Genomic DNA, 17,028 nt, shown 5'->3' with positions numbered 1-17,028 from the left:
AAAGGTAGCTGATTTAGTTGTACATCCCATTGTAAAAGAAGAAGAAAACATGCATGAAAGTGGTTCTGAAGGTGAAATAATAACTGTGCACTCAAATGAAGAAAGGGAGAAAGAAGAATTATGTCTTAGTTCTGTGTTACAAGAAGTAGCAGTTACACTGGACATTGCATGCCATGCTATCACTTCTTCAGAATCAGTGACTTCTCAGAAATCTAGAGAAGTAATAGTTGAAATGTGTGAAATAGAAAGAGATGAGCAGTTATTCAATACAGAGAAGGAGCAAGATGATGCAGCACAATGGTCTATTGGGGAAAATCAGCTTTCAATAAGTGCAAGTTTGATTTCTCATGCAGAGTATAAAGGGATAAAACAAGACATTAAGGATTTGAAAGAGGGAGAATGTAGAACAGATTATTTAGAATCATGTGATTCAGTGTTGCCCAGCCACAGAAAAGAAGAGAACGATGTTGAGGTAACAACTTATGTTAAAAATGAGGAGCCGTTTTTAAAACCAAAATTTTGCCGTATATTAGATGAGAACAAAAGAGAATATGATTTTGTATTCAATATAGGTTGTAAAGCGAATATAGAAGAATCAGCATGTGATTTAGATAGAACTTTTTCAGATGTTTATTCCAGTATGAAAGGGGAAAAGACATATGACAATTCTATGGTAGATCAATTAATACTTTTACCTTCCAAAGATGTAGGAAAAGAAGAAACAGTAGTCGTGAAGGAAAGTGAATGCAAAGCTATAAGTTGCAATGATGCAAAAGCTGTTCAAGAATCTGTGCATATAGATAGTTGTGAAACCAAAAGTGACCAATTTATCAAGAGAGGGAGAGAGCTGTCTGAAGCAGTGCTGTGCTCTGTTGCTGACAAAGACTATCCTGTAAGTGGAAAGGCAAAACACACAGAGAGAAGTATACAGAAATCTGCAGCAATGGACAATTCTACACCAGAAAGTGGTATAACATTTGTTAGCATTAGGAAAGCAGATCAGAGTAGTATACAATTTTTGAAATCAATAACAGAAGGGCAAGCTTCATTAATAGATGGTTTAGTGGATAGTGATACAAAGCCTAACCTCTTCTTAGAAGATTATGATAATTCTGAAATAAGCTCAGAAGTCATCACAAAACGTAAAGTTTTAGTGAATTTTAGGACTCACAGTAATGATGGAACAAATGTCATAGAAAATGCTGCAAATGAAAATTCTTTAGCTGAAGTTGGTATAAACTTTGAAAATAATGATTATGTGGAAAAAGGTGAGTTAAAAGCTCTAGATTTGACTGTAAATCAATTTGTAAAAGAAAGTGAAGACACTGTTGCATCAGAAGAGCTTAAACGTGCGATAAAGATAGATTCCCAATTCTTTCAGAATAATGATAACACAGCTAGAAATCATAAGCCACCAAATAAAGAGGCAGAAAAGCGTATGGTTAGATTCATAAATCCTGATAATTTAATGGAAAGTGAGGTAATAAACTTTAAGAATGAGAAGAAACAAGAACAAACACATAACAGCTTGGAAATTGCAGCACAGAATTGTTTGGAAAATGATTCACCATTCATATGCAATACAGAAGATGAACAGAGTTGTAATATAAAAAAAGAGAAATATGTCTCAAATGGAGAATTTTGTCATTTAGCAGAACGGACAACAGATAGTATTGTGATAAATGAAACAAATGTAACTGAAACAGATTCAGAAATTAAGGCAGGGAACATAAGAAAAACTTGTGAAAAAGGGGTAATAGTTATACCTCCAAAAGTTGGGGAGAAAGAAATTATGAAATCTGTACATTCCATAATGGCAGATTTACTTAACAAACTTCAAACATCAGAAAAAGAATGTTTTCTGTTAGGTAAAGGCTCTTGGAATCCTAAAGAAACCACCTCTCCAACTACAATAACATTACCATGCTGGGAAGGAAATGTTACAGCATGTAGAACAACCATAACAAAAAAAGAAAACTCAATCTATGAAGAATCAAAAATAGAAGAGAAAGGTGATATAATGTTTACTGAATATGTGGACCATACGTTAGGCACAAAAATAAAGAAAGATGGAGAAAGAGATGAATTACCTGTGAGTTATACAAGAGTGGGAACTGGACATGAACATCTAAAATTGCATATTTGTTGTGAAGGAGAAGGAAATGATAAAATAGATGACCTTGTGAAAAGGAAGGGTGACCATATGTTTCAGAGAGATTCTAAAAAAAGAATGCCACCCACAAGTTCTAATAATTCAGATGCATTTTCTACTATATGTTCATCAAGAGAAAGGAAAGTCGTCTTGCCTACAACTCATTTCGTAGATACAAGTTTGGAGGCAGAAGATACAACAGGAAAACGTTCTATTTTTCAAGATAAAATGCTTACAAGCATTAGCATTTCTGAAGAGGAAGACGCATCCATTCATTCAATGGTTTCTCCATTGAAAAATGTGGAATATGGATTAGTGGAATCATGTGATTCAAATAAAGAAGCTGATATAACAGTTGATCCTCAAAAAAGTGAAGAAAATTTAATTAGGAATATCGTAGAAAACACTTTAGTTGCAGTTAGCGTTAAGAGCTCTGAATCAGATGTTGAAGTAATGGATTCAGAAATTGTGAGAAAAGAAGAGAGACTGATGTCAATGACATTTACAGGGAATAATATTATCAGTTTAAATGCACAATATGTTAAAGAAGATCATAGAATAATTGCAGGAGATAGTTTAAATCCCCAAATATTAAAGGAGGAAAATTTGCAAATGGAATGTTTTGGAAAAGATATGCAAGAAAATCTGTTGAATAAAGTGGATGCTTATGCAATTGACATAAGCTTTAAAAGAGGCACCAGAGCTACAGAAGCATCAACAGCATATTCTGAACAGCAGCCATTTGAATCTGCATTAGATTTAAGTATTATAAAAAAAAATACCTGTGAGAAAAGTTCTAAAGTAGAAATTGAAGACATGGTTTCTAATGACCACATGGCAGAAAAAAACAATGTATAACAGCAATAAGCAATTCTAAAGAAGAATCTAAGCTTAATGAAGAAAATGGCTATAGGAAAAAAAATTTTTTACAAAAAAAAAGAAATGAAAGTTTGAAAGAGAGGAGGAAAATGAATAATGCATAATTAATGCAGGCATTCCTTTAGAAAAATTACAAAAAGAAGAGATATGACACTTTTTTTTTGGCTCATGATAGAAGCAGAAAAGTTCTTTATAACCAAAGCATTTTAGTTGAAGAATAAAGATGTGGTTGATAACTTAATTTTAAGATGGCAGAGAAGATGTAATGTGTTATGAAGGATCAACAATATACAATATTTTCTGGGCCAGAAAGAAACTAGTAAATATTTCAGAATTGTGGATGAAGAGAATATTTGTCTGGAGCTTGTAAGTCTTAGAAAAGAAAATATAATAGCTGGAGGTTCTAAGCTTGAAAAGGTTAAAGATATAACAGTTGAAATTCCTAAACATATAAAAAATTATAGAAACAAAAGTGGACTGTAGAAAAGTTCCACAACAGAAAAAGATGCAACTAGTGAAGAAAAAAAATTTTGAGACAGATATGTCTCAAAAAGAGAAATGCTTGTGATACAGAGATAGATATTAATCAAAAACTTGAAGGAATAATTTCTAATAATGATGATGCAGAGGATAAAATTTTCAAGGCTGTAAAAATATAGAGCTAGCATCTTCAGTTATTCATAAAGGAGCAGAAGATTGTTTAATAATAGATTTCCTAAAAGAAAGGAAGGAGTTAAATTAATGATAGAAAAGAAGGAATCGATTAATGTCAGCAAAAGAAACCAACATCTTTCTGTATTGGAATATAAGAGATTTTATATCCAAAGAGTCTTGTTGTTGGAGATCATACGACCTATGAGAAAGTTCTGTAATATCTGAAAACAGACCTGGTGAGGAAATGTTATATAAATGTAGCATTAAATACAAGAAAAACATAAGTAGAGATTCTGAGTGAGACAAAACAACAAAAACAAAAAAACCAGTCTGATACAAACATCTTTGCATAAAGAAACTGATAGTTGATAAAACATTTTCTGAAGTAGGAAAAGGCAGTAGCTCTTTATTTCTTAAAGGAAATGTGATAGTTACAAATTCTAGTTCTGAAAGCAGCCTAGTTGTTTATCTGATGTGATATCAAATAAAAAGAGCTGGAGATGCAGCCTAAGTTGCATCAGCAACTTAGACTGTATTTTGATTTAGAAACTCAGTTTCTAAAGGCACAGAGTTAAGTTTGAAAGAAATTTCAAGACTTAAAAGCTGTGATTGATGCCAGTCATTTAAAAGATTTCATTAAAGTAGATCCTTAGAAAGACAGTGATAACTGCAGCAGAATTGAATATTCTGGAGTAGAAGAAATTGTTGCTTTAACTTCTGCTACTGCTACTTGTGGGGGAAAAAAAAAAAAAAAAAAAAAAGCCTCAACAGACTGCATGGTGACAAATTTTGTCCTTCTTTCCTCATTCACACAGCTTTGTTGGCTGTAATTAAAAAAAGATGTTAATTGAAAATGTGTGAAATTTGATGGGTTACTCTTTGAAATGTTATACATTAAGCACAAAAATATTTTTAACACTATACTACTACTCTTTTGTACTCAGGCCACAAACTTTTCAAACACACCTCATATAAATAAGGATCCTAAGTTTGATCCAAATGATATTAAAGAAAATGAAATCATTTCAAATGACAAATTATTGTCAGATTGATAAAGAAAACAACAATTTTCAAACTGAAAACAAGAGGTTGAAAAATACCATTGATATAATTTCTGAAAGTGAAGATAAAATTACTGCAAGTTCTGAAAGTGAAAATAAAATTACTGCAAGTTCTGAAATTTGTGATAAAATATATAATAGACCAGTTCTCACGACAAAAAGAAGGCTACTGGTAATAACATTCTAGATTCTGACTTAAAAGATTGTCCAGTGCTGCTGATCTTATTGTGAGGCTACAAGAAAGGGAATTTCATCTGAATTTAGAGAAACTGTTAAAAGTATAGTCAAGACACTGGTGGAACATGTGCACACAAAAGTTAAAAGTTAAAAGCTATAATTAACATGGTTCTGTAAAAGATTTAATATCTTGCTAATGAAAGAAAAATTTGACAGTCAAGATAATTAATAAAAAACAAAAAAAAAACATGTTTTTAATGATCTTTTAGCACAGAAGAAAATTGGCTTCTAAAAAAAGAGCTGTAATAGGTGGAACTTTTAGAACAAAAGTTTTTTTGTAAAAAAGGTTGTTTTATCTAAAAAACAAATATTCATCTGGTAAAACATCTTTTGCTGAACAAGATTGGATGTTACAAACAGATAAGTTGTACATGGTAGTTGCTTGCTCTCATGAAGTAAAGAGCACTATCAACAAGAATATTCTCTTAGAAGTTGTAATGAAACCAGCCAGTCTTACGAGGAAAGCAGAAAGGTTTACTGTGTTGTGTGAACTGGAAAACTACCAGCAGATGCACTGAAGGAAGCAGATAATAAAAATGATTGACTGCTAATATTAAAGCTAATTTTAATAGTTGAATATATGGATGGAACCATTGAAGAGACAAAATTGGTAATGATGGTAAAATAGAAAAACAAATTCCAAGCAAAGAAAATGATGGCTTTAATCCATCGATAGGTGCACAAAAGCAATGATAATTTTTATCCTGTGCAGTGAAGATTTCTCCAAATTCTTAATTAAGGAAAACAGGAAAAGGATTTATCTTGAAGTTTCGAAAGTGTGTGAAAGGACTAAAGCACATGTTCAAGATAACCCCAAACAACTAGCAGTGAACAACCTTTGGGAAGATAACTTTGAGAGGAGAAAGACTGATAGTTTAATAACAGAATGTTTAAGTTTTATAACTACTCAGAGAAAGAAAAAATTAGATTTAAACTTCCTAGGTAAATTTCTGACAGAAGGTGAGTGCTTGTCTAATAAAAAATGTTATAATAGCTAGTGTTGTGAGAGTGAAAACTAAGGAGATATATAAAAATTCTAGTTTTCTTTGAAGATTTATAAAAAACACCTTTTACAGTTTTAGCTTGATTACTTTTCTTCTTTATTTATTATTATTATTATTTTTTCAAGTTTCTGTTGTTTTTCAAATATTATAAACAAGAACATAATGAATTTATCAATATTGGCCCAAGCATAACCATTAGGTGAGAGGTTATGCTCATATTTAGTGTATAATACAGCATGTGCCAAGATGTGAACTGGTTTTGGTTTAGTGTTTTGGAGAGTAACAGTGTTGCCATATTTTCTGATTTGCGATCTTGTGAAAAATCAGCTCATGAAAAGCACACTTTTACAAATATAATGCAGTTAACTATACAAACTGGCACGCTATTACTATAGCAGTTTATGTGCCAGGAATGCTCAATGAAGAAATCTTGAAAAAGATATTGGGTACATGCTGCTTACCTGAGGTTTGATTCATTTTCTGTGAGTATTCTTTGCTTTAGGTATGTATTTTGGTGTTAGACATTCATTCAAGAAATAAAAAATTTTGCCATTTCCAATGTGGAGAAAGTATTCCTTAATTCTTCTTTGCCTCATGATTCCTTATTGTTCATGAGGATAATTATTATTAGAATAGCTAAAAGATGCAGGGAAGCAGACGTCTGGATCTGTGACCATTTGGTTCGAATTTGAAATTTACCAAACCATCTTGTGATTTATTCCAGTGATCAACAAAAGTGCTGCCATAATGCAAACATCATGGGGTGCAGCCTCTGTTAATCCCTAAGATTTTATATTTGTGCTCCCTAGTTCTCATTTTTCTTATTAGAATATAACTCAATCCCCTCTTCCCCTTTATTCATCATTTTCAGGATCTGTGACCATTTGGTTCCAATTTGAAATTTACCAAACCATCTTGTGATTTATTCCAGTGATCAACAAAAGTGCTGCCATAATGCAAACTCATGGGGTGCAGCCTCTGTTAATCCCTAAGATTTTATATTTTTACTCCCTAGTTCTCATTTTTCTTATTAGAATATAACTCAATCCCCTCTTCCCCTTTATTCATCATTTTCAGGCCTTATACACCTCAACCAGGTTTTCCCCTAATAAGTTTGGTTGCCAAACTTTGCAGTGTGTGTGCTGCCAAATGTTTCTTATCATTGCTGGTCAGTCTGGCTGTCCCCTCTTTCAGCCCTCTGTAGAAGCTCTGTGTCTTTTTTGAAATACAGCTTCCAGATATGAATACAAAATACAGTCTTACCATCATCTTATACAGCGGCACAATGATCTCCTTACTTGTGTAGGCCTTTCTAGCCACCTGTTTATACATTTGGTAACTTTTATATCTGATTATATCATAACCCTGTCTTTTTAGTCCTAAATGTGGTGGGGGAGGCTCAATAAATGTCTTGTCAGGATTTGTGAATCTACACTAATTCATTTACAGAAATGCAAGCTGCATAGAAGCTTAGCAACAACGTCTTTCTTCTACCTCTGTACATAATTCCCTTCCAAATTTGGACATCTGTCCCACTGCCAAACCAACTTTTCAAATCGTTCTGCAAAGAAATCAGTTCCCACGTACAGAGGAACCAGTGCACCACACCTTGAACCTTTGGTAGTATTAGTAGTAGCAAATGATACAAGCTTATACAGCATCAGCCAAATAGTGCCGCCGTAGCCTAGTGGTCAGGTGCGAGGGTAAAAGTACACGTGCCTTGAGTGACCGGGGTTCAAGCCCGTGACTGCTGAATGCGGTGCTGTTTCTTGTATTCTCTCTATCTTGTGAACTCCTCTGACCGTTTGGTCGTCCCGGAGTATAAACAGAAAATTTATTTATGTAGTTCCTTGAATTTCTTCAAACTATTCACTTCCACAAAAATAGATGGAAGCTTGTTTGCCTTCACCCATTGGTTGAAGGCAAACTTCTGCCCATCTATTCTGCTGTATAAGCATGCTTTCTTGCATCATATGCCTCTGGTAATGCTTACCATCCTTCCTGAGTTTGATTTATGCCCTCTCATGCATAGTCTGAGGAAGAATTCCATCAGCATTGAGTTTGCTCAAGCCATTCAAAGCCTTAAACACCTCGATCTGATCACCTGGCAGGTGTCTAGTCTCTTGAGACACTGCAGTTTACAGAATTCAAACCTTTCTAGGTAAGAGCACCCCTTTGTTTTCTCACCAATGTTGTTGCCCTTCTCTGTACCTGTTCCATCAGCTATATATCCTTCCTAAAATGAAGCCTTCAGATCTGTATGCAGTACTCAAGATGTGGCCTGACCATTTCCTTATGCAATGGGATAATCACCTTCTTATCCCTACTTGCAAAATTCCTGTATATTAAAAAAAAAAACCCTGAGCTGTCCTGGCAGCCTGCCTGCACTGCTCATAGAAATTCATAGCTGACAGCATAATTATTGCCAGGGCCTTTTCATTTTCCACTACACTGAGTATAGTACTACACAGTTGGTACATTACTCTGGGATTATTATTACTCATATGCAGTACTTTGCATTTGTCAGTGTTAAACTTCAATTGCCATTTCTCTGCCCATCTGCTTAATATTTCTAGATCTTGTTGCAGCAGCGTACATTCATTAGTGTCATTAACCACCCTGCCCACTGTTGTGTCATCTGCAAATAGACATTAAGCCTGATAAACCTTCTCAAATATTATTAATAAATACAGAAAACAACCGGCCCAGCACTGAACTCCACTAAAAACATTAGTCCACAAAGAACAGTGTCCATTGATAACCACTCTGTCCTCCCTCTCAACCATCCCTTTATCCATATCAGCAACTTGCCCTTAATGCTTCCCCTAGTATAATTGGATATACCCATCTACACCAGGTGCCTTTTTATGTTTAATTATTAAAAAAAATCATTTAGAAGAAGAAAGAAGAATCTTTATTGCAACACATAGATGATGATTTACATAATAGTGTGTTGCAACTGCCCATCACGGCACAGAGGCCAGAGGTTAACAATGTAATATAAAGACAAGGTTGCCTCAGTAAACCAAAAAAATAAAAATAAAGTACTAGAAAATGAAGAAATGATTTGAGTATACTATATATAGAAAACATTAAGTGAATATACAGACCATTAGTTACAAAATACATAACATAAGAATATACCTTGAAATTGCATAATTATATACATTGAATTGAATTAAGTAAGAGTATACATTGATCGGGACTCAGGTTATGATACTGGTAGCCTTGACCACTCACCACAGAGTATTCTTTTTCTATATTATTGATCCCGACTAAAATTGTTGAAGTCTACATCTAGATCCTGGATGCTTGATAACATCTGCTGAGGAAGAAACTGGTTCAACAGGTGAAGGCATGTTTTAAGAAGGATTAGCTGCGGAGTTGCTCGCAGATGCGCCACTGGGCTCCTCTGTGCACAGTAGTCCAAGGAGGAGGGAGAGGAGATGTGACTAGTCATGAGCTTGACTGTTCCAACGAGTCTTCTTTTATCAGTGAGCCCCCTGAGCCTTGGGATGTGGATTGTGTTGACCATAGCAGTGGTCTGGAGCTGGGGAGGTAGGCTACGCTTGTGGAAAGCCCACTTGAGGAGCCAATACTTGGAGGAGAACATTGGTTTGGTGGTAGAGTGAGATGCAGATGGCCAAATCTCTACAGCATAGAGAAGTGGGGGATAAACTATTGTTGCAATGTATCTGACCGTGGTGGATTTGTCTGTTACATGCTGCAGATGCAGCTTGCATGTCCATCTCAGTCTAGCAGCTTTTGTGAGAAGCATATTTACATGTTGGCTGAAAAGGATGCCTAGGTCAGATAAGTGGGATGGAGGTTCTATTGAGGGCTGGATGGATTGGGTGTTGTTTTAACAAGAAGGCTATGGTTTTTGTCTCCCCAGGGTTGATGTTCAGACAATTGTTTGTCTGCACATCAACCTTATACACCTCAGATATTAGTGAGAGAGTGGAGGTTTGTAAAATCTCAGAAAGCCAGCTCTTCTGAGATTTGGTGAGAGTCTTGGTTTGCCTTAATTGGCATAAATACCTTTAGGTCATCAGCATTTACCAGGGTATTCAGCTCTTGGATTACCAGTGGAGCAATGAGGGCAGTAAAGAGGGGACCAGATAGTACTGGTCCCTTTCAGGACTCCATCCGAGATTACTTTGCGGTATTGGGATTTAGCTACAGAAGGTTCACTATGTGGTTATGCAGCAGAGATATGAGGAAAGCTAAGATGTCCCCACCTATCTAATAGTGGTTCTCTAGTAGCTTTAGGAGACATGGGGTATGTATGGCAATTGAATGCAGACTCAGTGTCTACATAGGTGGGTTGTTGTTGTTGTTGTTATTTTGGTTTTTAGGAGCATTAGCAACTAAGGCCATATTGCTCCGGGTATATGCGGTGGTCATTCCCTGACCTTTCCGCATCCTCCGTATTTGGTGGCTCACGGGCTCGAACCCCGGTCTAATCAAGAAGCGTGTGCTACGCACTGCTGCTCCTGCCCACCTGGCTACGGAGGCGTCTACATACATAGGTGGGTACCAGTTCTCTATCCTCACAGCCTTTGAGAATTTGACACAGTGAATTTGTGGGAGATTTTTAGGCAGGATCTGTTTAGTGAGGATCAGCAGCAGTATTTTTTCTAGCAGCTTCAACAGGCAAGATGAGTTTTATAGTGTTTCACAAGTGATGGATTTTGAATTTTTGGTCTTGGTTTGACTAGGTATTCCTTCCATTAGTGTGGGAAGCAGCAGTTTGAGAGTACGGAGTTAAAAATATGTAATAGAGCTTTTAGGATGTAAGAACTTAGACTCCTAAGCACAGATTGCGGGAGCCCATCAGGTCCATTAGTAGAAGTTGCTGGCAGTAAGTTTATGGCAGTAATTAACTATTGTCTCCATATTAGTATGGTTGTCAACGGGTCAAAATTGGTGTCAGATATTGGTAGCCAGGGGGGGGCTGATCTTCTTGGTTGACAGTGGCAGTAAACCTGGTAACGTAATCAAGCCAGCTTTTGAGATCAAGTTGTGGTGGGGAACCTGAAGTGGCATCCTTATATGGAACTTTCTTGGTGCGTATGGTCTTGTCAAGGTACGATTTAATCACTTTGGATTTCTGACAGTTAAACTTGGCTTGAGCTTTCGAGTAGGCAGTTTCGTCCATATCATTGTGAGACTGCTTCCACAATTTGTGCAGGTATTCCTTAAAGTCAAAGCACTTCAGGTCATGGGACCACCATGCTTTAGAGCGAGGAGAGATTGTGATCTTTCTTGTGGCTGCATAGCTTGTCACAGAGGCAATCCAGTTTTTAAGGAGGGTGACAGCTAACTCGACATCATATGATTTGAGGATGAATCAAGGGATAGACGAGGCTGCCTCAATGATCTCGGTATGTCCAGGAATGTTGGGCTGACATGGTTCTGGTTGGCTGATTGAGAAGATAGCGAACAGTTGGTAGTTGAAATAACATAAAAAGTGGAACATGGTCAGAGTTGAGCACAGTTTCTGGAATTTAATCAATAGTGCACACTATGGAAGAAAGGATTAAGTTGACTTGGTTGGGCCTACGAGTTGGGAATTTGCTGAAAATTAAGTCTTTTGAATAAAACCGGCAGAGGTCTGCATTAAGAAGGTGAGAAAGGAGCTGCTGCTTTAGGTGATTAAGTTGAAGAGGCAGATTAAAGTCACCACATACAATGTTAACAGTGGCAGGTTGAAACTGGTGCAGGATCCAAGTAGCTACTTCAAGGATGAGGTCTTGAGATGGTTATGAGGGGGGGAGGTAATAAACTACAATCACTTGGAGTATGGTAGATTGGTTCTTGAGTTTGATAGAGATGGCTCCAAAATCTTGCGATTCACTTGAAATGCTAGAGATCAGTGTAAAGAGGGTTCGTTTATGATAGATCCCATCCTCTCCTGTTATCTTTGGACATAAAGGAGGACCCATATCCTGCTGGGATAGTGATTGCATTATATTCCTGGCCACATTCTAACCACGTTTCTGTGATGCAGTGAATGGTGTCCAGCTGGAAGTGACTGCTCTAAGGTGTCAATTTTATTTCTGATGCTGTACGCATTTTGGTAGAGTAGCTGAAGCATAGTAGTCTTAGGGATTTTTACCAAGGTTGCTGGCCTATTTTTTTTTTTTTTTTTTTTTGTTGTTTTTTGGTAGCTTATAGTAGGAGTGATTTGTGATCCTGGTTGGGACAGTCATGTCCTTTTGGCATTGAGGAAGCATGTATGCAGAAGATGATAAAGATTGGTGTTTACTATGAGGTATGGGATATGTGTGACCACACAGGATTATCATATTCCTGGCCTGGCATTTCAACAGGCAGGATGGTCCTTTAGGAGTCAGCTAATTGACATCTGGTGGTTCTTTGCTGTGGCTAAGGGGGCATTATCTCAGTGAGAGGTCTCATAAAATGGTCGGATTATCATTCCAAATTTGCCCCATAGATGAGTAGGAGATTTTATTGAAATCTTTTGGGTTGCATTCCAGTTTAAAAGCTGTGTGGTTATTACTCTTGATTGCCAGCTGCTTTACAGAAACATAGTCTGGGTTCTTCAATGATGGCTGTGATTTAAGTGGGGATCAGGTTTTGAGACAAAGATGCTTGTTCTTGCTTTTGTAGGCTGTCTAATTGCATGGCACCCAGAGGTACTCATGGCAACTAGACACATCTGTATTGGTGGGGTCTATTGAGTGGATTTTGAGCGGATAGCTGGAGATGCATTCTTGCATGTGTCATGAGATCCAGCTATGAATTTTGCCCAGGTTAAAGAATTATCAAAATGGGTATGCTTACCCCATAGCTGGTTGGCATGGGAAGGGTATAGTAGCAGAAGAGCTGTGGGCCTCATTGCCTAGGAAGTATATGCTGATGTCTACAGGTTTTCAGCAAGCACATGCAAATATTGGGTTGTCAGAGTTGTGCTGCTTTTTTTTGTGTAAGGTGGGGATGCAGTAGGAGGTAGGAAGAATAATGGATGATGGCCGAGCTGTTGAGTCATCATGTGATCAGGGTCTTCACTTAGCTTGCTTAGCTATTTATTGTGTAGACTTATAGGGTCCACGAGTGCTGGCTGGTTGCTTCTTTTGAGGACCGAGCTGGTCAGCCTGGTTTACAATGTGCTTTTATGAGATTCCACATTGTCATGATCTTCTGTTTGTGTGGAGGCATCCGGAGCCTGCAATTTGTTTATCCCAAGGTTTGTTATGCCATCTGACTTGCCAGACACTCCTTGACATTGAGAGTTTGATGTCAGGTTGAATTGTGAGATAGGTGAGCTGGTCTGATGCCTGGTCAAATGGTTGTAGCTTGAAGCATGGGATTGAGTGTAGCTAATCTGCTAGCTCTTTTTTTTTTCTTTTAATCACATCTAGAAGCACTTGTTGTCATTTTAGGCCTTGTAACTGATGGTGCAATAGCAAGCCTTCAGTATGAGCTCTAGTTTATACTACTAGGATGACAGCTGTTTTTGAAAATCTAGTGTTATCTCTCATCTCATTTTTTATCGTTATCTGCTCTGCATAAACTGAGTTTATTTTTGGAAAATAGCCTCATATCCATCATTTACCATTTGATATACTAGTTGTTAGCCCAATTTGCTTTTGTTGGAGATAACTGTACAATGCAGTGTGAACTTCAACAACATTTATATACATAAACTGTGTATTTAACATCACCATAGTTAAGTGCATTATGTCCTTGCACCGTAAAGCCCATACACAAACAAACAAGCTTTTGTTGGGTTTATTGGTGGTGCACTCGGATGTGGAAGTTTTGGCCATGGTGTTTGCTACTATGCTTCTCCCTGGGTTCTTAGAACTCCTGTTAATGTTGGCAGGGAGTGTATTGCCATGCATTTTGTATCATCCTTTTGAATGTTTTATGTGAAATTCTGGCATATTTTAAGCAATAGCTTGAGTTGCAGGTAATACATTTAATTTTGTTTTTAGTCACTTTTGGGCAGTGGCTGCAGCACTCTGAATTCTTCATTTTGGCAGAGACTGGCATAAAAATTTAGTAAATTATTCTAGTTAGGATAGCCAGTTCAGGTAGTTGCTATTCCACTCTGTATTCACTTTAATGAGTGTGCTTCCTAGGCAGAAACATTCTGACGAACGAGGGGGAGAAGCGTCTCCGGGGATTTGAGTTAATGGGATTACTTAAGCTGCATGCCTTACTATCTAGTCACAAGCTGCAGGAATAATTGAGCCACCAATTAGGTGGCCTTGACATTTATATATTGTTTAGAAGTCATTGTGTATATTAGCATTGTTATATTAGTGCCGATTATTCAAAATGGTAATAAATAGTTACCTGGTGACGATCAGTGGCTCCTAGTTGTATCTTCTTGTTCCTCTCCTCTTGCCGACCGGGCTAGCCGAGTGGGTAAAGTACCTGCCCGGCAACCCAAAGGTCGCGGGTTCGATTCCCGCCTCGGGCTTGGATCAAAGTACTGCAAAAACCTTGGGAGGTGCAATATGGCCATAGAAGCCGATGCGCCAACAACTACCAAATCAAAAAAAAAAAAAAAAAAAAAAAAAAAACCCTCTCCTCTTGAGGGCCCATTGATTCTAAACACTAGACATACTTTAACTAAAACCAATATTTCTCCTCGTTAAAATGAGAGCTGTATCACTGAATGGCTGAATTGGCTGAGATGTGCAAACTTACCTCCCTGTTAGAGTTTGATAAACTTCTTGCATCCATTTCCCTAAAGAATTCCTCATGTGACTGTTAGATGGAAAATAACTATTCAGTTTGTCAGCAACCTGAGCATGTTTATCTACAGTTACCAAAGATTTCTCATAAATTACCTTGGCTTGCCTAACCTCCTTTGTGACTTGATTGCAGACTAGTTTATATCTATCATAGGCTTCTATATCTCCTGATAATTTATATGAATCCCATGCATTTTCTTTGTCACATGTGTCATCTGACATCCATTTATGTCTTGAACAGTATTTCTTAGTTGGCATGAAAAGCTTAGTAGCTTCTGTGATTATTTCCCTGAATGCTTCCCATTTAGAATTTGTTATTGGTAACACATGAATCAACTTTCATCGAGTATTTTGAGCCTCAAAGTACTCAATGAAATTTCAGCAAATAAAGATTGTACCATTAAAATGGCAGTAAGTGAACTAAGCTTATTGCAAAAGTTAATCCATTAGGCAAGTACAAAACATCGATGAAGGTATATCGGGCTTAATGTCTAAGTAGATGTTCAGAGGTTGGCAGGGTGGTTAACAGTAGTCATCAGGGTGAGCTACTGCAACAAGATTAGGAAAATTGGGCCGATGGGCTGAGAAATGACAGTTGCAGTTAAACATTGACAAATGCGAGGTACTGCACATGGGTAGCAGTAACACCAGAGTAACTTATCAACTGGGTGGTACTATACTGAGGGTAGTAGAGAATGAAAAAGACCTGGGGGTAATTGTGCAGTCAGACAAGAAATTCTCTGAGCAGTGCATATGTGCTGCCAGGACAGCTCATGGGGTTTTGTCAATGATACACAGAAACTTTGTTAGCAAGGATAAGTAAGTGATTATCCCTCTGTATAACAGGTCTGGAGGCCTCACTTTAGGAATGATGTAGATCTACTGGAACGGATTCCCCCCCCCCCCCTTCCCGATCATTTTTCGGAGAACATGCCAATCATTTAATTCCCCTTTAGCTACAAAAAAATTTATTTTTTTTCATTGTTAACATAGGATTTTATCTATTTTCAGAGTTTAGCTGTGTGCCTGTGTCTGCCAGTCACATTATGTTTGAGTGTCATTTTTGTTTTGTTTTGTTCTGTGCATTATTTTGTGCACAAAATGGTGCCCCCCTGTCATTTTTTTCTGGATTCTCTAGTGCTTGGGAGGAATGTATAAGTGCGATCCTGGATCGACTGATTGGTGGTCCATACACTTGGACTCATTAGCACATAAGCAGATGATGAATAGGGACTATATTAATAAATGGATGAGCCACATCTTTATCTTAGATGTGTGGGACCAAGCAATGTGCAAAATTAGAAACAATGGGTGTCCAGGAATGCACTTAGTAATGCGGAAAGTAATTAAAAGGTTTTGAAAATCTTTTGTGTCTGGATTTGCCATTAACAGTGTTTAACATTTATCTTAGGGATTATTGCCTCCCATACCTCTGGAAGGATATGATGCTGAAAGTTTTGTTAAATCACCCATGAAACCGAAAAATGATCCTGGCTCATATCGACCGATTGCACTGCTTCCAGGTTCAATGAATGTTTATGAGCAATTGCTGAGAAAAACAAAATATAGAAGACAGAATATTCCTTTATGTGGAAAGCAGTATGGCTTTATCTGTGGACGTGGAACAAAAGACATAGGTCACATTGTTCTTGCCTGTATTAAACAGTCTGAAAACAAATGTGTTGGTGTTTCTGTAGATTTTTGTTGGATCCTTTGAAAATTTTCATCTACATGTTATTGTATAATTAAGGACTACTTCAGGAAACAAACTGTAGCAGTGTGACCCACTGTGGGAGCATAGTGTTGTGAGGTTGTTAAATGATGTCTACAGGGATTGCTGTCCAGCCCCTTAATGTGGAACCCAGTATTAGAAGATTGGATCTGTTTGGATATATCTAGTGTAACAGTGATTGCATATGTAGATGTTGGTGGAGGGGGGTTCCAGAGGAGAAATTGAGAGAAGATCAGAAATTCCGATGCAAGATTTAGATCAATAATTGATCCAAAACCGATGTGCCGACTTCATAGACTAGCTGTATCCAGTTCAAAGCCAAATATTATAGTGAGATACATTATTATATATTGAAGGGATGCACTTAGCAAGGACTAAGCCATCAGTAGTTGGTAAAATGGCATATGTTTACCAATAGTACAGCAACTTGAGTATCTGTACTTTTGGACCACACACACACACACACACACACACACACACACACACACACACACACACACACACACACACACACACACACACTATTTTGCATGTGGAATGCAAGACAAGGAAATTTATAGCAGTGATATAAAAAATT

General features: G+C 37.2%; 1 protein-coding gene across 1 annotated transcript in view; it reads left to right on the top strand.

Annotated features, from left to right (window-relative positions):
- The first annotated feature begins 5,270 nt into the window (after positions 1–5,270).
- LOC150081941 (uncharacterized) overlaps positions 5,271–17,028 on the top strand; it is an 84,071-nt gene continuing 72,313 nt past the window's right edge. Inside the window, exon 1 of the mRNA XM_090379838.1 lies at positions 5,271–5,943. Within this exon, the coding sequence (XP_090235964.1) occupies positions 5,673–5,943 (271 nt within the window). The 5' untranslated portion in view covers positions 5,271–5,672. The remainder of the gene's footprint in view (positions 5,944–17,028) is intronic.

This window comes from Mastigoproctus giganteus, chromosome 8, assembly GCF_048544385.1.
Source record: "Mastigoproctus giganteus isolate SK-2022 chromosome 8, ASM4854438v1, whole genome shotgun sequence".
Lineage (NCBI taxonomy): Eukaryota > Metazoa > Arthropoda > Arachnida > Uropygi > Thelyphonidae > Mastigoproctus > Mastigoproctus giganteus.
Note: the sequence above shows the minus strand (reverse complement) of the source record. Positions and strands in the feature narration are given on the sequence as shown.